Source organism: Mesitornis unicolor, unplaced genomic scaffold, assembly GCF_000695765.1.
Source record: "Mesitornis unicolor isolate BGI_N332 unplaced genomic scaffold, ASM69576v1 scaffold11083, whole genome shotgun sequence".
Taxonomy (NCBI): domain Eukaryota; kingdom Metazoa; phylum Chordata; class Aves; order Mesitornithiformes; family Mesitornithidae; genus Mesitornis; species Mesitornis unicolor.
Genome location: NW_010172747.1, coordinates 1,181 through 24,489, shown reverse-complemented (window position 1 = coordinate 24,489; position 23,309 = coordinate 1,181). Strand labels below are relative to the sequence as shown.

Genomic DNA, 23,309 nt, shown 5'->3' with positions numbered 1-23,309 from the left:
CAGGAACATTTGGTCTGCATAGGAGGTGGTGCCTCGCAGAAAACTTTCAACTGCCCTTGCTTGCCAAAACCTGAGAAATGGAAGAAATGAGATTTTAATTTTGGAGTAAGGAGAGTATTTCACAACTGTGATTTAAAGCGAGTTTCCTAATCTGTTTCATTCCGATCTGAAGCTGGAGTCAGACTGGGTGATCCTGCAGGAAGTCACTGACTGGACTGGGTATGAAGTCAATGCAAACTTTGGCATTCTCCAAGCACAACCAAGCCAGATCTTTTCCAGTTTATGATTTTCAAGCATTTTCAACTGCTGTAAGCAGTACGAAGACAGACCAACTTCCCAAACAACTCAAACCAGCACAGTACAGTGCAAAGTGAGCTCACCTGAAGGAGGATTCAGCTGGTTCCTTCTTCATGACCTGAAGCAGCCTGGTCAACAAACCTCTCTTCCCATCACAGACAAGACTCCTAGAGCACGTGAAGAAATCAGAGCATGAGTGGAAGGGCTGGCAAGCACTGTACCTTGCAGAACACTGAATCCAGTCTCTTCTCCAGAGCTTTTAATGATCAAAACCTCAGTATTAAATATACAGTACCAATACCGATTAACTTTCTTTATTAGTTCTACCAGTGGAAGACCTCTCCTCGTAAATGACTGCAATAGCTGCAGCATGGCTTCCAAATTCTAAAGAAAAATTATTGATTTTATCTCAAAATATTAATGATTTCAGAAATAACCAATTCACACCTTGTAGGAATTAAGAGATTAGGGAACAAACCCAAACGTATACCACACGTGAGCTTAGGAATGAAAAATCCACACACCTCCTCTGCTCAACGAATGTAAAGAAAGCTCTAAGTTCTGTTTAGGAGGGGGAGCAGAGCATGGAAACTGAGATGCTACATGAGGCAGCCACCTTCTGTATGTGCTAGTAAAAGTATAGAGGCTGTAGAACTGCAACACTACTTGTAGCAAAAAGCATCTTCAGTGGAGTATCTACTCATAGTAAGCTTGTGGACCCAGGTTAATGGCTACTCAGTGTATCAGCACCTTTGCTGGGCAGGCAAGAGCCAACTGACAAAGCCTCTGGAGCATGACAGTCCCTGCTGATACTCCGTGAGTATTCAGACAACTAAATTCTGCAAACAATGTTTCACCTTGTGAGGTTTGCATATCAGAATCATGTATTGAAGGGCTGATTAAATCAAAATAGCCAATCTAATAGATACTCAAATATAAGACGAGAGATTCTGCAAGTGGTTTAACATGTTAATCTAATTGGGGTTACTCTAGTTATTAGCTGCTCTTAAAATAAAGACTGAGCAGATGCACTTAGATCTGTTTATGCAGACTGGAAATGGACATTGTGTATGCACAGACTGCTCCACAATCTCAAAACTAAGGTTTATTAGTAGCAGCAATTATATATATAAAATATATGTAAGTGCCTGCACAACGCCAGAAGCTGCTGACCTAAACCCTCCAGCCCTGCTCACCTGTCTGTGTTGACAACAGCATCGACCTCGGGGATGTTGGCTTTGTGGGAGATCGCACTCAGCTCGTTAAGTTCTTGGCTGTTTAAAAGGAGATACTTGTTCCTAAAGCGAGACAGTTGGGGAGTAGGGGAGAAAACTACGATGAATTCAAGAGGCAAACGTGCAATTCCATGAAGAGTAAAGCCCTGCTCCTATGAGGGCTGTTTCCTAAGCCTTCTTTCAGAAAGCAGAAACTGCAAAAATTTACTCAATCATCCTGGTATTTTATTACTCTGAGCAAAGTGTTTACTCTGGAAATACTTAAAAACTTCATGAAATGCAGAAAACAGAACAGGAATGGATATAAAGCCAAGGAATTAGCATAAAATCCTGAACTTTTCATAATGAAAGTCTATTAATTGATCTGTAAGGTAAATTAAACGCAGACCAAGTCTGACACAGTAGAAGCGTAGTCCAGAGGCTCCCTTTGACAGACTCCCTGCCCAAAAGCACTAGGAATCAGACAGCAAAGACTTATTTTCAGGAAGCCTAAGGGAGCCCAGGACGCAGTGATAAATGTGAGGGTGTGCAAAGAAAACCTCTTCATCAAAACATAGCAACTACACAGAAGATAAATTATGAGACCAGAAGGGTGATGGGGAGGCCTTCTTGCTTCAAACACTATCTCCCAGATTGGTGCCCACTGAGGCTGTCATGTGAAGCTTCTTTTGATCTGGATCAACAGGTTTCTGTAATGAAAATACAGCCTCTCTCCATGCAGTAAGCAGTTCCACAAGTTGGGTTTATACACAGTTTTACTGAAGTTGATATTAGTATGTAAGCACTTGCTCTAATCTTGTCCTCAGCGAACTCAGCTTATCTGTGGTTTCATAGAAAGTCCATGTAACTATTTGTTTAAAAACCCTAACCAAATCCCACTCATTCCACTTGCTCCAATGTTCCAGCTGAAAGCTGTTTGCCATTCAAAAAAGCCTGAGATCTTTGTAGCAGCCACTTAAGTGGGAACATCATCTAAGGAGATTTTATTGGAAAACCTGGAGTGATTCCTGGGCAAACAACGTCTTGCATGGAGGATTTACAGTAGGTCAGCCTTCCTCTGGTTACTGTAACATGTTCAGCAGCTCCTCGTTCTTAAAGCTAATACTGCACAATCAAAAAGGCTGATACTCTCAGTATGCATATCTAGTAGCACTGGATAAAACCTACACAATAACATCACCCTGGCTGTAGATATGACCAGGCAAGACAAGAAAATGTGCCTCAAACGCAGAGGTTTGTAAGGAGTAAGACACCATCCTGCAGGACTGAATCAGAGCATCAGGACACTGACAGAACGCAAGATATGATTCTGCAAGTCGGAACAGAGCAACAAGAACCTCTGTACCAGCAGCACAGCATTAAAACCAACCCAAATAAACCCACAAACAAGCAAACTGCATCAGCCATCAACTCCTCCAGCAGACTCAAGCTTCTTAAGTATGGCTTTTGAAGGCAAACAGAAGCTTTCTTCCCACCTCCAACCCAGCTTCCCGATGGTAGCTGACCAGAAATTGTTCCCCTACCATTTTCCCATTCAGTTTAACCAGGTCTTCTCCATCGTTGGTATTTAGACAGGAATCACACGTTCCTAGCCTTTTTACAAAGGCAAAAGAGTACTGATTAACCTCATCAGAGGTCCTGCACCCTTCAACAGCCTTTGTTTCAGGCTTAACAACAAACTGAACCTGTACCTGTATCTTGTGAGCACGCTGGCTCACCACCAGCTCTCAGGGAAAAGACACATAAACAGCATCATGAAAGCTGCCTCCTTATTTCTTCAGCCAGAAAGCGTTAACTCATTGTATAAATGTTTCAGTTCACTTCAACATGAAGCAAAATGGGCTATTTTTTAATCGTTAACAGGCATATCAAGCCATGCCCATTGGAGAGCACATCCTTAGTCTTTTCATAGCAGGAGCTGAAAGGCACATGAACATCTGAATTGAGTTTAGGGACCCTACAATGTTCCCTTCACATTGAGCCTGCACTGTGCCCAGGACACCCGCTGCAACTGCAACCCCACAAACAATACCAGTGAGCCACCACCTACCACTGCTTCTCATACTCACTCATGGTGATCACTAAAGCTCTGCAGAAGCCTCAAGAACTGTATCTTTAAAGTAATGTCCTAAAAAGAGAAAAGAAAGGTAAAACCAAAATTGCTTTAGTATTTTTGGGTATCATTAGTTATCTAGCTGACATGAAACAGCTGAGCTGAAAACCCACCCAAATCAAATCCATTGGGACAGCAGAGCGAGTCCCGTGCATAAATGGAGAAGGTTGCACTTTGCAGGCTTCTCAAAACAGAAGAGAAGCAAGGACTGCCTGCAAATCTATGCATGTAGCAGTTAATTTCTTCTTGCTTCAGAACCAAAAAGAGCTCACTGTATTGATTTATAGCATCTAGGTTTATGCAGGGAAAAAACCCAACCAAATTCTGCCCCAAAACCTGTGATCTACTCTGTGCTCTGAGCCTCTTGCTAGACCCACTAGCTGTCATTTCATTAAGTCCACCACTAAACCATGTCTCTAAGCGCCACATCTCCCCATCTTTTAAAGACATCCAGGGATGGCGACTCCACCACTTCCCTGGGCAGCCCCTTCCCATGCCTGACAACCCTTTCAGTGAAGAAATTTTCCCTAACACCCAATCTAACCCTCCCCTGGGAACACTTGAGGTCATTTCCTCTTGTTCTATCACTTGTTACCTGCAAAAAGAGACCAACCTTGGCCTCGCTACCCTCTCCTTTCAGGGAGTTGTAGAGCAGTAAGTTCTCCCCTCAGCCTCCTTTTCTCCAGATTAAACAGCCTCAGTTCCCTCATTGATCCTCACAAGACCTGTGCTCTAGATCCTTCCCCAGTTTAACTGTTCTTTGGACTTCTTCTGCATCTCAATTCATTTATGATACAGGCATCCATTTACGCAGTGCAACTCCTCAGAAAGATGTCATAAATAAGATAAAAATCCAATACGGAACTGGCAAAGTTACTCACTGGGCTACAGTCACAATTTTGATTGTGTCCATGCAGAACGAGGGCTGACGCCGAATGCTTTCTCCAGATCAGTTTGTCAAACAAGTTATTGAGGCCAGGAATCAGTCTGAACTCTGCTATCATTTTGTGAACCTGAAAAACAAGAGAAGCACATGTGTCAGTGAGAGCAGACAATGCTGTTCCCTGCTCACTGGAGCTTTCCACGTACAACAGCTCAGCTCCAGCTTTAAATCTGATCTACCAGGAAAGGGAATGGATTCACATCTGAACAAGTCTTTGAAAACTTTACGTAGATTAAGGAATGAAGGTTATGTTTAGGATATATGTTTAAAAGGCAGAGTATTTTACAAGAAAAGCGGGCTCTGGACAAAGCATTTGGGAATGAAGCAACTTGAGAATTCAATTCCAGCCCTCAGTCAGCCCTGGAGAGGAAGTGAACTGCATGCCAGCTTTATCCTTGGACAGCTTCCACGTTTGCATGGGGGCAGAAGTAGCAGAGGAAGAGTAAAGAGCTGCATTCCCAGGAAATTAAAAAACCCAAAAACCAGTCAAGCTTCAAAGGCAGCTATTTCAGCAGCACACTTTGTAGTGTCACACTTGACGGTAACACTGGATCTGACCCAGCGAGGTGAGGAAGGGAACACCTCCTGCTCCCTGAGCAGGCTGCAGCAGGATGAGCGCACGCTGCAAGTAGTTTCTGCAGTATCTGTAGTAAAGTGCATTCTTGCGGTGAAATCAGACAGGGGTGAATCATCTGACTTGAAACAGTGGAAAAAAAAAAGACTGATCCATGTTCTGGTAGTGCCAGTTATGTCTTTTTTAAAAAAAATTAGCTTTATGACCAATAGAAACAGTACTTGTAAATCAAATGACAACAGGATTATGAGTTTATGGCAGTGATTATTGTTTCTGCAAGAGTAGCAAGTTTCCTCTGGTTACTACCATACAGAATCTATTTCTTTTTAATGCTGAGTATCCATTTGTAGGATCAGAATGAACAGGTTAGTTATGCTCAGCACTGTACTTCAAATGCACTTCTATTTTAAATTCAGATTGAGAGATTTAAGACACTGCCTGTGGTGAGTATTCATGACTCCGATACACTGGGAGGGTACTAGCAAAGAATAAAAGACTCAGGATAAATGTGCTCAAGCAACAGCCCCCTCAGCACAGCTACTCTTGCCTAATACAACAGCTCTGCAGCAACGCAAAACAATTTGATCCTCTCAGTCTCTAGGGCATCCAAATGTCCCTGCTATTCCAAGCTGCTCTGCTGAACTGAGCAGACTGCCACTGCTGGAAACCTGTCAAAACTGCACCAACAGATTGCTTTTCTTCTCCCTTCAATATGCTTTTGACCTGTTTAAAACAACCTACAGCCAAGCTTCAGTAACTGGTTCACCATGAGTGTATGTGAGGCAAGGAACAAGTTATTTTTCATTCTGAAAGCAAGAAATGCCAAAGGAACAGACGAGAAGGATTTTTAGGCAGTGCCTGGTGCAGGCAGCACTGGAAGTGTTAAACTCTCAGTCAGGAGGACACAACACGCTCACACTCGGCCGAGACACAGGAAACCTACTGCAAAAATCACCCATTCACAAGTCACCCCGGAGGATTTCCACGAGTGAAAGCAGCCCAAGATGAGGGAGGCCTGAAGGGGCTCTGTCCAAGAGGGTCACCAGTGCACCGGGAGGGAAAGCTGCTGCATTCCAGGTATAGCCACACGCTTCCACACACAGACAGGACACCTCATCCAGGAGACATCCTCCTGTACCTCACACCAGAGCAGCAGCTCTGCAGACAGTGCCCACCGCCCGCACTGGTCAGCACAGCCTGGGACAAGCCCTGCCCCGTGCCTTGTTCTGGTTCCCGGCGATGAAACACTGCCTGTTTGTTTGTGCCTCGCTGCAACGATGGGATTTGCCCAGCTTTATGCCTTGAGCTCTGCCCTTCATGTTTCTGTGTCCATGACCTAATTAACGAGGACTTAGGTTTAAAGAGACACCAACTTACGCGTGCTTGACCGTTCACAAGCGCTCACCTGATTCCTTTGTCGCCCCATGAGCAGCACGCAGAGAACATACAACACCTCCAGCTTGTACATAATCTCGTGCATGATCTTCATGGACTGTGGGAGCTGCGTACGTGTCGAAGTGTTGGCCAATCCACTTTCATCCGAAGACTCTGAACAAGAAGGCAAAGATGTGAGCCCGAGGCAGCTTCAACAGGAAAGGATTTGTTATAGTTATTACTTTTACACTGAAACACTGCAGATGCAAGACCAGCATGTCTGCTTGAATCTTCTTCTCAGCTAAAATGAGGCACATATAACACATAACCAATTTAAATTAAATGCTACAGAAGGGGAAAAAAAACCACAGCTGGAACTTTAGAGGAGATAAAATTAGATTTAACAAAAATGATTTAATTTTTCCATAAGGTAAATGGCATAATCTACCTAAAATAAGAAGGATCACCTATATGAATTAATAGACTACTGCAACACAAAGGAGAGGTCAGAAAAGGTAATAAAAGTAGGGGTGAGATTATCAGAAGCATTTACTATTAGTCTGCTTCCATTTCATACCTCAGCACCAGAACACTTAGGTCTATGAAAATTATTTGACTGTGGCCTATCTAGAATTATACTGCTAAAGGGACAGAAATAGGATATAACACACCATGATTGCAAGTGGCAAACATGACAGGTATCATGAGTGACAGAGAAAGTAAATAAGGACACAGTGAAACCTGGAGGCTGTGGTTCAGAAAGGGTTGAGCTCTTCACACAATACAGAACTAAGTGATCAACCCCCTGCCATGGGACAGGCTGAATGCTTTGTGAACCCATGTGAAGCAGCAGTAACTGGGCCAGCACGTGGAGGGAGGAAACCATCAAAGGCTGAAAGCAGAGACACCACCTCTGACTCAGAAGTCGCAAAGCCACTGGAGATCAAGGCAGTGTTCTAGGTAAGCATGGCCAGGTTTGCTCACTGACCAATGCTGTAGGTCAAGAGCTGTGATTGGGCATGTTCCACCTCAGCAAAACTGCCCTGTGAATTCTGTTCCGAAATACCAAGTGTTCTCCAGTTTCCACCAAGCTGGTGTCTATAAAGGTGTGCGAGATGCTGTTGGAGCATTCACAGAATTCATTTCCTTGTGGATTTTCAGAAGTTTTAGTAATTAATTGCTACTAAACTAATGAAGCTGGATAAGGAAGAAAGTTTTCCGAAGGAGCAGAGAAGCAAAGATTCAGATATCAAAATTCTGGGATCATTCTAATTTTGTTACCAAGTACTTTGAGTTCTACAAGACACACATTGCATTTTTGCAGTACTGAAGGGTGAGGAGATAAATCATGTGCTTGCTACAAAGCATTTTCCTAAGGTTGTATTAGCAAGCTTACCTGGAACAATTATTTTTTTCCAATTAGCTTATCTAATTTTGCTGGAACTACATTTCCTTTTTAAAGGAGAGACCGCCTCCTTGGTATGAAGTACTTGGACTTAAAGCCATCAGCCTTAGTTTTGGCTCAAAATGCTGGCAAAGTCACTTACCTCAGAGGTGTGTTATTTTTGTCACTCCAGCAGAGGTTAGTGCTGAGGACGTACAGCGTTATCTAGGTGTGCAAAGGGCACGGTTTGTTGTAGGACATTTCCTTTTGCTAACTTTAGTTCATGAAAAAATATCATGCCACATCAGAACAAAATGGGAGTCAGCCCGAAATGCTGACACGTCGGGTCTTTTATGCAGGAAAAAGGGAATCAATGCTGGGTGAAAGGAAAAGCAACACGTGGCAAACACTGAAGAAGGTTAAGATGTGCATCAGCTGAAGGAATGCACGCCAGGTACCTGTACTGCTCTGCTCGGCCTCCTCGTTTGCCACTCTCATCAGCGCATCAAGCACCAGCGCGTTGTCCAGCCAGGTGTACCACTCCTCCAGCTCCTGGAGGAAGCTGGAGGTACCTGTTGTTTCAGACACCTTCCGTGTTGCCAGTTTGCACAATCGCTCAATGAAGCCTGGAATATTCAAAAGCGTCGCTGGAAGAGAAAAAGGATTCTATTACGACTTCAGATCACCACCACAAGTCATCAAATCCTCTATACCACAAGGTACTAATCTACATTAGTAATATAGCACAGTACACAGAAACAAATTCCATCAGGTTAAAAAGATCCAAAGACTGAAGAAATCGGTGCACTCTCCTATTAAGGACTGGAAGAGAATGTCCATACCCTGGGCATAATTCAGTGTTGAACTGGTTTGCGTTGGACTTACACAGGGAAAAAAAAATTAATTCTACCCTACTCTTAACTGCTTCTTTCCGGCCAATTCCCTTCAGCTGGCACTGCTGTTATCCAGTCCACAGTAAATCAGTATCAAGGAACTGATCTGGCTGAAAATGAAGCTGGCAGAAATAAAGCAGCAGCCCTTGGAAGGGGCAGCTCCACCTTTGCCTTCCTCTGTGTGATGCCACCTCCCTCATTTTACCTTCTGTGGTGTTTGTATCGCAGCAAACTGAACCAGCTCACTTCAAAAGCTGTTGGCTTTTTCAGTACTAGTTTCCTGAATTAGTTCCTCATGGAGCAAAACAGATGGGGAACACATGGGGAGCCCCAAGTTAGAGGGTGTGGTACCACCCGAGGCTGGTGTGGTAACAGTGGACAACATGACTAATACTAAATACACTTTATCAACAAGGAAAGCAAGACATCCTGCTCAGGACAATGTCAGATAAAATCGGAGAAGGAACTGCTATGACAGCAACTATGCTGCATTTGCAGTTTTAATTCAGGAAATCATATTTTAAGGAGGACACAGAATTACTGAGAGTTGCTAAAGGGGAGGCCATGGGTGACTGAGGGATAGAAAACAAACCCAATTACTGTAAGCCACACCATTCATCAGAGAGGGCTGCAATGACAAAGTAACTCACCAAATTACCAACAGCATTTGAAAACGAAAGCTACAAAGTAAATGGCATTAACAGAAAAGGTTATTTCCAAGAACCTGCTTGACCAAAGTCCATAAAGAAGAAAGCTCACAGTATTTTCTAGAAACACACACTACAGATGTGATATTGAAAAGAGGGAAACTTTACACACTGCTGAGATCCTTCTGCGTCCGTTCACAACATAACAATTACCTTGATTAATTTCTGCTCGAGAAGGACCCAAGTTTTTTTTCTGCTGGGCATTTTTGGCAAGAAGCGTGTGCTTGTCATCGCTTCCTGTGTCGAGTTCAGAAATGGTGACAGCGAGGATCCTGCAGAAGTTCGCAAGCTGCTGCTGATCAAAACTGGACACGAGGCTCGGAAGGTTGGGAATATCATCCAGTTGTATCATTTCCTGGAAAAGGCAACATCCACTGAGTAAGTCACACATGGTGTGCAGTAAGGAAACAGCCACAGGCAGAAGGCTTCAGCTGCAGCTCGTCCCTGGGGAGATCCATGTGTTATTTCAACATCAGAACTGGGCTTGTTTAGCCTGGAGAAGAGAAGGCTGAGGGGAGACCTCATCACCACCTACAACTGCCTCAAGGGAGGTTGTGGAGAGGTGGGTGCTGGGCTCTTCTCCCAGGTGATGGGGGATAGAACAAGGGGAAACGGCACCAAGCTGTGCCAAGGGAGGTTCAGGTCAGAGATAAGGAGGAAGTTCTTTACTGAGAGGGTCGTCAGAAGCTGGCACAGGCTGCCCAGGGAGGTGGTGGAGTCCCCATCCCTGGATGTGTTTAAAGAGCGGGTAGATGAGGTACTTAGGGATATGGTTTAGGGGGTAGACAGGAACGGTTGGACGTGATGATCTCAGAGGGTTTTTCCAACCGAGCGATTCTGTGATTCTGTGATCAGTAGAGGAAAAGCAAGCAGGGAGTGACAATTGAGACTGAAAACAGCTGTGATTTACAACTGGTGTCACTTTTATCATTCCAAAAGCAGAGCTATCCATATTTTAAAGACTTAAGTATTCAGGGTTTTCCCAGGGTGACACCTCTAATACTTTATACACATCACATCAGAGCACTAAGCTGTAACAGTGTAGGCGAGCAAGTCCAAAAACCCAGTTTGTGCAGAAGACTCAAGTGTGCTGTTCCCCCAGCCTGCAGCTTCTCAGAGGTGACAAACCCCAAGGTAAGGGAGAAGCATGGGAAGCCTTCCAGATGTCAGGAAGACTTGTAAAATATTGCAAGTGTAACTAGAAGGCAAGGATGAAAAATGAATTTATATCAGGTTCACCTTCTTTATTTGAAATACTGGTTGTACTTTCAGGAGGATCCAGGCACTCACACCCCCCCATCATCCTCTGGAAGCCACGCAAAAGCATTACAAGTATGACACCACATGCATCATTTGGCTTCTGCACGAAATGTGATTGAAGTTAATGACCCCCTGTAAGCACTCAGGTTTCAAATAAGCTACAAGAAGTGTGAATGCTAGCTTACAGGATTATCTTCAACTCTTCAAACAAACAGCTGTCTTTCCTCCACTGGCCCGAAAAGCCATTCAAATATAATTAAGAAACCAGCGACAAACCTTTTTAACTCCCAGGATATCTTCGATCAGTGTTGCGGTTTGTAGGAATGTCTTTTTGTTTGTCATCAATGTAAACAGGAACAACACAAAGTCGTTTCTTTCTGCCAATCGCCTCGTGACTCCTTCGGTCTAGAAAGCAGCAAGAAGCACACAAAGACCCAGAATCAGAGCCCACCTCGACAAGTTGCAGGCTACAGGCACACGCAGGACACTTCTGCAGATGATGCATTAGTGAATCAGCCACTCCTGAAACCACAAAAGGTGTTTGTGCTGGCCAAAACTAGCTCCAGTCCTTGTTTGAAGTTAATGTGATGCTTGCAAAAACTGCAGAGGATGAGAGGCTTCATCTCCAGGCAGTTGCTTTCTTGTCTGAATCAGAATTAAACACTGCATGCACAGAGCTTGTCTCTGGTTTGCCATACAAATGGTAACCAGCTCCATTTTCTGGTGTGTAAATGCAGCCTTCAGACTCCTCCTGAAATGCTGGCATTGCTCTCAGCTGGGAAGAGCCTGAGCAACCAGGTGAATGAACCTGGTGATCAACTCCAAAGTCACACTAAGGCACGAACTCAGGTTCATCACTGAAGTCAGCTTTCACGCTCTGATCTCTGCTGAGAGCACAGCCTTTTCTGGAATTAAATATAACTTAAAACTACCTTCTTACTGCTTGCAAAGCTGTCTATTTTATATGACTGATATTATCAGGGCTCACAGAACTAAACTAGCTTAGATATCTCCTGAATATTTACACGGAAGCATATGAACAATTAATACTGCACAGACATTTCTGTGATCCTGAACACTTCTCATTCAAGACAGCACAGTAATACTGAAGTGAATTAAAAGAGCAGCTAGTTTATAAACTGCAAACTTGCTTCTTCGCATATTACACTATTCGTAGTTTGCAAAAGTTGTATTACCTGTAGTTAAAAAAACAACAACAAAAAAAATCACATAAGTTCAAGTGTTCCCTCTCTTTCCCCTCACACGTGTACAAAAACACTCAGTAGTGCAAACACAACCTATCAAGACTCAAACTCTCAAGACTAAGTTGATTTCTTTGGAAAAGCTCCATGCCTTTTTAAATTTTTTTGTTAAACAACGCACCCTAGGCTATGACACAGCTGAATGTGTTATGAAGCAAACAGTTCTGAGGATGTTCCCCACATGCATAATCTGAGGTAGCTTCAGAATTTTAATGGTAAGGTATTTCGATAAGCCTTGAACCCAGCGTCCTCCTGAGCACGGATCTGTCATCGACTGAACTGAATTTATACTCAGCACATGAAGGAGCTGCAGGACCAAACCGAAACCACTTTGCCAGCACCACTACTGAACAAGCCTGGCTGTATCTCAGGTTAGCAAGCATCCATTTCCAGTTTCAAATTTTAAGTTTGAATACAATAGAGGCTGACACAGCTCTCCTATGGAAACACAGATACAGAAAGATCCAAACAAGAGGATTTAAACTTGACAACGCGGCTAAGAAAACAGAAATCAGTTGAGTAACACAAAACTATAAGACAGCGGTATTTAACTGAAGGAATTTGAATGGCAAGTTTCAGAGTAAGTTTAAATGATGGTTAAAAGAGTCTGTACGTTGTCTTATCAAGTGGCACAAGTGAAGTGAGCAGCAGAACCCCTTTCCAGAGCAGTTTACTTACACATATACACGTGTTGTACAGTATGCTTAAACAGTCCTTGATGAGGTCGTCGCTGACTGCAAAGGAGAAGACAGACATTCACCACCTGCACATTGCTGAGGAACACGAACGCCCCCAGCAGTGACATGAATAAAACAAGTGGGAATTTCAGGCTAACCACCAGCTCAGATCATACGTGCAATGCAGATTTACTGCAGAGAGAAGCATGCTCTGCTGAACGCACGAATACTCCTGAGCTGCGCTTTGCAACAGGTGACACTCCTAAATCCCACCATGAATCAGCGATGCAGAGAACAAAACCTACTGATTCACTTAGGAACAGGAAATGGCTGCTATGGAAAGAGAGTAACAGAAAAATAAGAATAATTTCTGTCCGAATAAGGACACAAGGCAAGGTTAAAAAAGAAAAAAGGATAAAACACCTATGCACTTACTTTTCTGTTTCTTCTTCTGTGTAATAAGTGTTGGTCTCATGAGAATTTCTACTAAAAGCTGTAACGAGAAGATAAAGAATTAAGGGAATAATCATTGGGATACAAATAGCCAAATAATTTGTCAGTGATAAATCCAAACTTAGTGCTGTCTCTGCTGAAGTCACAGAGGTGAATAATGGAAGCTCTGTGACCAAAACCCCACCGGTGTCAAAATGACATTGACAAAAAAATAGTTGTATTTACCCTGAAGAAATAATAACAGTTGTAGAAAACAATCTCCCACTGGCAAGTTTTAAAGAATGAGTCTGCAAAGAATGTAATTTCACATGCATCCAGAAAACATCAAGGGTGGCTATCACACATCTCCCAAAATGAACCTTTAGCAATAACCTGCAACGAGATGGAAGTTTTCCAAAGGCTTTCCCTAAATCTTGCTGGGCTTCAAAATACCTTCCAGGTCCAGACATAACAGAGCTCGGTTGCTCCACATCTTAACATTACCAACAAAAAGCAAGGCACTGCTTGTGTACAAGTACCTTATACGTATACTCACATATGTATTTCTAGATCTGAGAAGTGTTGTCTCGTTTCTATTTAAGGAACGTAACAGCTTTTCAAGGCTAGGGTGATGGTTCTGACAGATGTAAAACTGATCTGTAGTTGTTCTAGCCTACACTGCTGGTTTATTTTAAAGCATTTTAAAAAAAACAGCAGTTCATTTCAAGATGAGAGTCAGCCACCAGCAGGAACCGATGGCTTCTGCAAGAATTATTGCAGAAAGCTCCCAGTTTTAAAGCTCAGTTTCCAATTTTTAAGAGCAATGTAGGCACCACTCAGTCAAGTCATGTCAACTGACAACATACTTACATTTTATACCTTGCTTTCTCTATTTGTCCCAACTTATCTTTACTCTTCTTTTAGTGAGCTACCTACCCAGACACAGAGGAAAATACCTGACAGCACTGGAGGCACCGGTCACATTTTAAGTGCTGACAAACAAATAAATAGGTAACTTCGAAGAGGAATATACATTCTCCAGCAATATTTGTGATAGCAGCTGTAGCATCAGTAAGGTAGAGGAAAAATTACTGCAGCAGTAACATATTGCTCATCTTAATGGATTGCACACCTCATGGCTCACTACCAAAGATAAGCACCCAAAAATATTGCTATGCACTTGGCATGCAGACCACCTGCCCTTCTCCTGGAAGGGCAACCTTCTGCAACAAGTCTGTTTTTAAGGGTGGCCGCAGTCATCATCGCTCCTGCTTTGTCCCAGAGTGGACCTTTTCAGTCAGTATTTCTTTTTCCTGGTCAATTCTACAACCCACCACATGTTTATCACCTTATTCTTGCAGAACTGGTATGCTCCTCACATACACTCCAGGGACTGGACTGCAGTGGTGTGAGACACTCCTTGGAGAGGGCTTTCTTCAGCCATCCTACTGAAAATGCAACAGTAGGCAGCAAGAGACGGAGGAGTCCAACGGCAGACAGAGGACAGGGAAGAGGGCACCTCACCAGAGGCAAAGGGAGCAGAAAGGGAGTTAGGAGATCTTATTTCTTGGAGTGGGGTTGCATTCAAACCCAAAGTCTCATTTATCAGTTCACACGTTTGTACTTTTGAGTGCTATTTTACATGTACTCGTATAAAGGGAGGAGACACAAATGTGCTTTTGTTCTTCTTTGACGTAAAAGCTGTCAGAATTCCAAAAATATTTTAAGGCAAACATTACAGCACACAGAGCACGCTGCAAATTTAGTGTCTTTCAAAGTTACTCCTGCTTCACAGCTCAAAATACTGCAACACAGATGAGCACATGGCATACACAAACCAGCAGATTGAACTGCTCCCCTTTCAAGTCCTAGAATAGGATTTTCAACCACACATAGCACTGGCTTCTACCACTGTCTTTAACCAGATTAAACCCACTTGGAGCAGCCAAATCTCTGGCCGTAGTGCCAGGTAATTACAGCGTATCTGATATTAACAATCTCAAGGGGAAAAGAAACCACCCAACCAATGAAATCCAAACAAATAACCCCCCCAATACACAGATTTATTCTTTGCAGTCTTATGCTAAAAGCACTTCTAGAAGAAGTATCAGTATTTCCTCTTAAAAACAAGGGGAATTTAGAGCATTTTCATTAAATGTTGGGTAGCTGGAGACTTTTGTCCTCAGTTGACAGCAACTAAACCAGTGCTTACGTCAAAACAACGTAATCCAAACACAAGTTTTATGTAAATAAAGGCATGCAAGGTGTAACAAGAGAGAAGGAGCAAAGACACTGTTCAGTCAGACCAAAAAAAGAGGAAGAAAGTGTCAATTCATTCAAGGGAAAATACAAATCATACATCTCTAATGAAAGCCAAAATCCCAGGGTCTGTCACCATAACATTGAGCAAACTTGGGAGGTATTTGTGTAACGCAGAATTAAAACAAATAAACAAAAGGATTAATTGCCAGAGCGTCTACAGAAACCTTGCAGCTCTGTTTAAAATAATCTTCCCTAGATGAAGTAATTCACATTGTGTGCCAGCAACAAGCAGAGACAACCTGGCTAAGAGTGCACCAGCACACACATCCTTCAGTGGTCAGTGAAATTCTGGGTGCTCTGGTACCAATTAATCCCACAATTAGAAAGTATTTGAAACCGTTTCCACTGAGAACTTAAAGGTCTCCCATTTTTAAGTTAAAACCAGATTACCTCAAGAACCAGCCAGGTCCTCTGTATCATGTAAGAAAAAGCACCTTATTTTTGATGATGTGAAACCGTGCACATTAACAATTCTAATATTTAACATCAAATTGGTGCATTCAGAAGCTTCAAAGGTCTTGTAAGACCTCACAGAGTTCTCAGTGTTATGACTGTCATGCAGAAATCTTTTGATATTGTTGAAGAAAACCCACACTTACATCGACTCCTCCAAACAAATCAAATGTGTACGTATTTGGGAAAGTGGACTCTTGAGCAGCTTTTCTATCTTCTGTAACAAATGCCATGGCTTCCATTGAAAGAAGTGGAGAAATTTCCTGCGTGCGGTGAAAAAAAGAGAACAGTTCATCAGTATAAACATAATTGTCTCCAATTATCTGTGGGATCTACTGACTAATCAATTACATTAATTCCCAGCTCTTATTCAGATACTATCACCAAGCAGCATCACAAGTTAATCAGAATATGATCACAGCAGACTTTAAAGAAAGCAAAACCCAAGTAACTCCAGTTTTCAGACAGAGGAGTGCAGGCAGTACCTTTAAGATGCTTTGGCACTGGGAGAAGTCGCTGTTTGGGTGGCTGTGTTCATACAGCTTCTGTAACAGTAAGGGAATCCCATTCCATTTCGCCTGTTTATCTCTTTCCTTTAACAAGGCCTCTGTGATCTGCAACAAAGGAAGAATTTAATTCCCATGTGTCTGATGCTTCACCATCAGGAAATCAACCTTATTGCCTCTGCACAATATTAATATCAGAATACCACAGAAAAAAATAGCTTAATGAAGTGAGCACCAACACAAAATGCAGTGCCTCTTTCCACGCAGCAAGTTGTAGCTGCAGCATTTTGCAGACAGTCAAAGAATCTGAAGGAGGACAGGGCCCAAAGCAGATGTTACCATTTAGGAGTATGTAATCATTCCATATTTGTATATTGATGCACTATTTTTAAACAGGAACACACAAGTCTCTAAACTGGGACTGACAGGCCACTGAAGGAGGAAACGGGTGCCCTTGACACTATCAGAAGTGACACTGGTCTAAGACAGAGAGCACTGAAGATGGAAAGGCTTCATTCCTCGTTACATCCACCCAGTAACGAGCATTTCCTCAGCCAAGCCATTATTGGTCATAGCAATGACTCAAACCACCAAGATTTACAAGCAGGCTCCAGAAGAACATATCAAAGATACAGGGAAAATTTCCTCTGTAGTCTTGGGCTGGTTACAAATGGAGACCAACAACCAAATGCCTTGGGTAACACCACTGGTGTTATCCTCTGGGATGCAGGCTGCAGCCACAAAAAAAAGAACATTAACATTTGCCACCACATTTGGGCAAACTTTCCCCCATTTTCCTTCTCCCCAAAAGAGAAAAATAAAAAATTCTCAACATTCACCACTAGATTTTATACTCGAAAAAAATGGAGAAGGAGCCAGCAAGACTGCATCTCAAAAAATGTGGATTTTCTCTTCCTCCTAAGCCTCTAAGCTGCTCTCGCTCTGCGTAAGTGACCCTTTCTGCAGGTAACTTGCATTGTGTCCCTCCAGCTTGTTTGTAAATGTTTGTTGTTAACAGCCAGGAAATCTCATTTCTTATTGTCTGAGACAAGACATCCTCCTGGATACACCTCAGTGTGCAACTCCAAAGGGCCATTCAATTCCTCACTGGACAATTATATGCAAATATCCCGCAGTTTCTGACTGAGAATTTAACCCTTTTCTTTGTTGGCATGCAGAAGATCAGAAAAGTGATGCAAGTACATGAAAACTCAGACTGGCAATGTCAGCTGCTATGGATTCTTGCCCTTTTTCTAAGCTTCCCAGATACTCAGGGCCTTTTTCCTGATGAAATACCCAAAATTGAACTGGGAATTTCAAGGCTCTTGAATTATCAGGTTTTCTTGCTACCAGGCAAAAAACTCTCTCCAGTTTTTACCTTAACTCCTATTCAGGGGTCAGAAAGCAAACAACCAGCACTGCTGGAGTGACACAGAGCTCCTTCTGCCGAGGACATTTGCACAAGAAATAGCAGGACAAAACCATAAAGTCAAAAAGGCTTCTCATCATCTGGACTGTAATGGCTCAGCTCCTAAGAAGTCCCAGATTTTCACGTATCCTTGTAACACCCAGCGTTGAGAGCGAGAGGAGCTCCACCACTGCCCAGTCTCAGCGGGAGGAGCGCGCAGACCCACGCGCGGTGGGAGGAACCAAATTAATCGCTGGGTAAAGTGCAATGAACGTGCAGCAAAACGCCAGGGAACGAATCCAACTCCCCAGCTCCTGCTGATGTGGAAGATACCACAGGCAAGCACGACGTGCATGGGCTGCAATGTTAGGTCCCAGCAGCACGGTGCAGAATTCGCCACCCAAGTGTTCTCCGATAAGGCCAAAGGCCCTTAATCGATGTTAAAACCTTGTCCTGGACTTCATTCTGCATTGCTTCATCACACGTACGCTTCTTGGTTGGGTTTTTCATCTTCCTATCCCAAACTCGGAGGCAGTCACTGCAGCTGATCTGCGGAAAACTGGAATTCTGAAAGAACTAAGCAAATATTTCCTTGCCCTCATTTTCTTTTAACTGCTTTCAAAAAAACCCCACTAAAACAACGAACCCAAAAAAATCAAACCCTAATCAAACCCTTTTTTCTTTCTCTTGATTTAATATGTGTCTTTAACGTACGCTTCTTGGTTGGGTTTTTCATCTTCCTATCCCAAACTCGGAGGCAGTCACTGCAGCTGATCTGCGGAAAACTGGAATTCTGAAAGAACTAAGCAAATATTTCCTTGCCCTCATTTTCTTTTAACTGCTTTCAAAAAAAAACCACCCCACTAAAACAACGAATCCAAAAAAATCAAACCCTAATAAAACCCTTTTTTCTTTCTCTTGATTTAATACGTGTCTTTAGTTTCACTGCAGGCTCCAGCTTGTGGTCCCTGTTCTGTATTTACGAGGCTACCCTGGCTCTGAACATTTCCATTGTGGAGCAATGGTATTTGCCAACGCAAAGATTTTGGATTCTGTGGAGGGATTAAAATTCAACTCGATTGTATGGAGCTGTCTTTCTTTACAACCATTCTGGTTAAAAACTGCATCCCATGATTTCTGGAACAGCAGCGACTCAAAGCTTTTCATCTGTAACCAAAGCCAGCTTCCTTCTTGCTCTCTTTGGGCAGACGTTATTGAACAGTCATCAAAATGAGCACTGGGTCTTTTGGGGCCCCATTCCCTCTCCAGCATTTTTTTGGTCTCATCCAAGCAGGATAAGCCCAATCCAACGCTGATTTCTCCAAAATGTTCTTCGTTCACTGAACAGCTCTGGATAAAACCTGTGAAATCTTGCATACAAAGCAAGTTAAAACCACCTCCTCGAGCCCATCCATGGCTGCAAGGTGGAGCAGAGCAGTAACTACCATAGGAATATTTTCCTGCTATAGACTTTAAATAACTTTTGTGCATGATTTTTTGTTGAAAGAGCTGAACAAAGACACTACAGACAAATCTAACTATTCCTTTTCTTTCTAATTTTCTAATAAAACTGACTCTGATTCACGTTTTACCCTTCAAACGTTTCACTGCCTTGCTCAACGCTCGCTGCACTCAAAATGGTGTTTTCTGTGATCTTTAAAATAGCAAAGCCAGGAACTCAGGTGAGCGAGCATCCTTCACAGCACTGACGAATTCATGCTGTGATAGACTTGACAGCTATGACACATCCACCGTAATTATGAGTAATTCAGCTAAGATTGAAAGTCCTTTAAAAAAGCCAAATCTCCATTCCCAGTATTTTCCACGGCCACTCGGGAAGTTTATATTCAAACGTTCTGAAATTTTACAAGGAAAAAGAGGGGCAAGATCACGGATCTCAAGAAACAGATGCAAGCACATGATCTCTATGTATTTTTAATAAAATCAAAGTCTTTCCATATCCTTCCCTTCAAACCTTTTAGATTGTACCTTTATGCAATTAAATGTTTACCTTTCCTCTGAACAGTAATAACTGAGGAAGCCATCTCTGACAGACTGCCAGAAGGATGATTATTCAACATTTTGGGGAGTGCCCCATCATCCCAACTCTTTATTAGATTTTCCTTCTCAGCCGTTAACAAACACGCATCCGTCTGGCTAAGGTGGCTCTTTCCTCACACAGCTTTTCACAGAAAAACCCTCCCCAGTTTTATTCACACAAAGGAACTCTGCTGGTGATGTGAAGCTGGGAGAAGTCCATCTAAGAGCACCTATTTCCAGGCTCTCTTCATCTCCTGGATTCTTCGAAGTGCGGCTCAAGTTTCCCATTAGTGCAGTTTCTCCACAAGCCTGGATGGAGCCCACCACCCTTCCTGCTGCCAACCCAAAAGCTGGGCATGAACCCAGGGACACGGTGTCCTGGGACAAAACTGGCTTCTGGCCAGGCCTAACCCACCCCACGGCTCCCAAACCACGGCTGGAGGAAGAGCTGCGTCTACCAAGACAAATAACAAGTCTCACAAATCTCAAAACCTCCCAAAAACAGAACAACTCCCATCTCCAAAACCACCACAGAATTTACTGGGTAGCTGTAACAGCTACTGATGGTTGTTTTGATGACCTTACTCTTGGAGAAAAACAGTTAATACGTAAAATTACATTAACTTCTCAGGGATTACTCTTTCCTTGGAACTGCCCAAGTTTAATTCATTTGGAAAGAAAGCAAAATCTGTCGAGATAGCAAAGAAAAAGCAGAGGAGCGAGGAATGTCACATCTGCAACAGTTTTCTTCCCACTCACCTGCAGTCACACAAAATAAGACTAAAGAAGTCCAACACCACCACTTTGGAGCATTTCTTGTGTGTGACAGAGCTCTGGTCCCTGCTATATAAAAAGTACATCCAGGCTTTCCAATACTCCCTGGCTGTCCTCTCCTGAAGAGGCATAAGCCTGCTAAGACGCACACAATTAGAGCTACCAAAGTGGATTATATTCACGTGAATGGGCTTTTTTATGTTGGTGGTGTCGTAAGGAGGAAATAAAATTGATTAGAAAACAAAATATCTTCTCAGAGTCAGAGGGAACCTACTGCAGGTTACTGAGCAGCTGTGATGGTAGGAGCTGGAAACCTGGATATCTGATATAGAAATGTTTTCCTTCCCCAATGAAGGGATAATTTTCAGAGTGGATAAGGATGACACTGCTAAGGGAAGCATCCATTCCTAGGGATAGCAGATCACGAGATACAGCTGGAAAAATGGACTCTTTTTTTTCCATTCTGATTGTTTCAGCTAAGCCCTGGCAATCCTGAGAGCGAGCCCAGCGCTGACAATCCGCTCCTGGGACCGCACCAGCCGCACGCTGGTTTGCCAACAAATCCCTGGTCAGTCCACGATCACACTGCTCTGCCTATGGGGATTCACATAGCTGCACCTAAATACCTCCTGGATTCCTGTTAAAATAAGTCCTTTGCACAGCTGGCTTGCTTGTGTGCCCTCTTGCTAAGGGGATTTGAGCCAAAACGTTCCTTTACTTCAAGGAACTGCAGCATAAACCCCATCAGCTCTCACTGACAGTGCCTGTGTGCGCCCAGCACAGCTGTGCCAGGAGAGGGACAAGGACCAGTTCACAAGCAATATTCCTATTAGAAAATGTGTGTCACTCCTGGAAAGTTGGCCTGCTGCTCGTTTACCAGTTTGTGAAAAGCCTCTTTCACTTGGGCAAACCTCGACACAAGGTTATGCAATCTGATAGCAATGGTTGCTGCTTGCATCCAGGGCAGCAAGAATGGCTAAAATAGATATATGGACAGATAACGGCAATATCTGCTGAAATCTGGTTTATCCATCAATGCTCTGAGTGTTAGTAATAAAGCAAAGAGATCAACCAGCAAGAAAGCTACAGCTCCTGGTGGGTAAACACAGCAAGAACACACAAGGATCCTGATTTCAGAGCGTTGGCTGGCCTCAAAACTGTCAGATATTCAGGTGGCTGTTGTCCAAAATACTTCTATGTCCCTGTAAGTTTAGATTAAGGAACTTGCAGATGTAGGCCTGTCAACCATTATCCTCAGCAATTCCTTTCCTCATACAAAAATGGATGTTGAGATCACCTAAAAGGAGCACACAAAGCTTCACATTGAGAAGGGTTTCTCTTCCTCACAGGATACCAGCAGTGTAGTCCATGGAGGATATGACCCAAAATTTCCTGGTAAAGATGTGGAAGAAAGAGCTGGAAAGATTTCTCCCAACTTCTTCTTCTAGATCCCAACACAGCACCTCGAAAACCTGATCTGCTCCCAGGCTTCTCAGGAGCAAATGAACTGAGAAACCTAAGCAAGGGCCACCACACTGCCACTGAGGAGTCAACTGCAGGAAAACTGCAATCGTTGTAATAAAAAACAGAATTAAAAAAAAAAGAACAGCACCCAAAACTGCCTTGTACTTCTTTAAAAGTTACATGAAACCATTTTATATTTAGATTGCCTACAAACATAAAACTGCTTCGAGGTAAAAGTACAGACACCTAATTCACGAAGTTCAAAATAATTCAGGGAGTTGCTCTCCACCCCCTGAAGCGATTTTAAAATCTATTCCTACACCATTTACAAAACACTGGGAGCCTAAGGCATCCAAGCTGGAAGTCTTTCACGGCAGCACAGCGATACTGAAAGCAAAGCAAAACAGAAAAAGCCACCTCAAACTTAGGCACTGCGAGGAGGAAGATGTTACCAGCAGAAGTTTCCTCGATGACTGTAAAAGCCCGGGCATTCGCTGCAGGGGTTATTTCCAACGATTCATAAAAGCCCCAAATTAAAGTCCCTCCCAACAGCCCACACTGGTGCACAAGGTTGTGAGGGGTTTATCTGACTGAAATCGCTGTGGGGCAGCGGGCGAGCAAGAGCACAGAGGTAGACAGGGAAGCTGGTGAGAAAACACGCTGCTTTTATTACAGGCTTTATGAAATACACTTCTAAAAAGCCCACAGAAATCACTCCCTTCAAAAGAGACGGTATCAAGTTTAAAGTCATGCAAACGATTCACAGAATCACAGAATCCCAGAACATTAGGGATTGGAAGGGACCTCCAAAGCTCATCCAGTCCAATCCCCCTGCCGGAGCAGGAACACCCAGATGAGGTTACACAGGAAGGCGTCCAGGCGGGTTTTGAATGTCTGCAGAGAAGGAGACTCCACAACCTCTCTGGGCAGCCTGGGCCAGGGCTCTGTCACCCTCACTGAGAAGAAGTTTCTTCTCCAATTGAAGTGGAACCTCCTGTGTTCCAGTTTGTGTCCGTTACCCCTTGTCCTATCACTGTTTGTCACCCAGAAGAGCCTGGCTCCATCCTCGTGACACTCACCCTTTAAATATTTATAAACATGAATGAGGTCTCCCCTCAGTCTCCTCTTCTGCAAACTAAAGAGACCCAGCTCCCTCAGCCGCTCCTCAGAAGGGAGATGCTCCACTCCCTT

The 23,309-nt window shown here is 43.3% G+C and overlaps 1 protein-coding gene across 1 annotated transcript in view; it reads right to left on the bottom strand.

Annotated features, from left to right (window-relative positions):
• Positions 1–16,540, bottom strand: part of TRPC4AP (transient receptor potential cation channel, subfamily C, member 4 associated protein) — a gene marked incomplete at both ends in the record, with an annotated part of 18,273 nt that extends 1,733 nt beyond the window's left edge. Inside the window, 13 exons of the mRNA XM_010180510.1 lie at positions 1–70; positions 381–464; positions 1,494–1,595; positions 3,602–3,660; positions 4,527–4,658; positions 6,568–6,710; positions 8,379–8,567; positions 9,674–9,875; positions 11,057–11,185; positions 12,721–12,776; positions 13,155–13,212; positions 16,073–16,189; positions 16,412–16,540. The exon at positions 1–70 is cut by the window's left edge and continues 13 nt beyond it. Coding sequence (XP_010178812.1) covers positions 1–70; positions 381–464; positions 1,494–1,595; positions 3,602–3,660; positions 4,527–4,658; positions 6,568–6,710; positions 8,379–8,567; positions 9,674–9,875; positions 11,057–11,185; positions 12,721–12,776; positions 13,155–13,212; positions 16,073–16,189; positions 16,412–16,540 — 1,470 coding nt within the window. The remainder of the gene's footprint in view (positions 71–380; positions 465–1,493; positions 1,596–3,601; positions 3,661–4,526; positions 4,659–6,567; positions 6,711–8,378; positions 8,568–9,673; positions 9,876–11,056; positions 11,186–12,720; positions 12,777–13,154; positions 13,213–16,072; positions 16,190–16,411) is intronic.
• Positions 16,541–23,309: the final 6,769 nt, after the last annotated feature.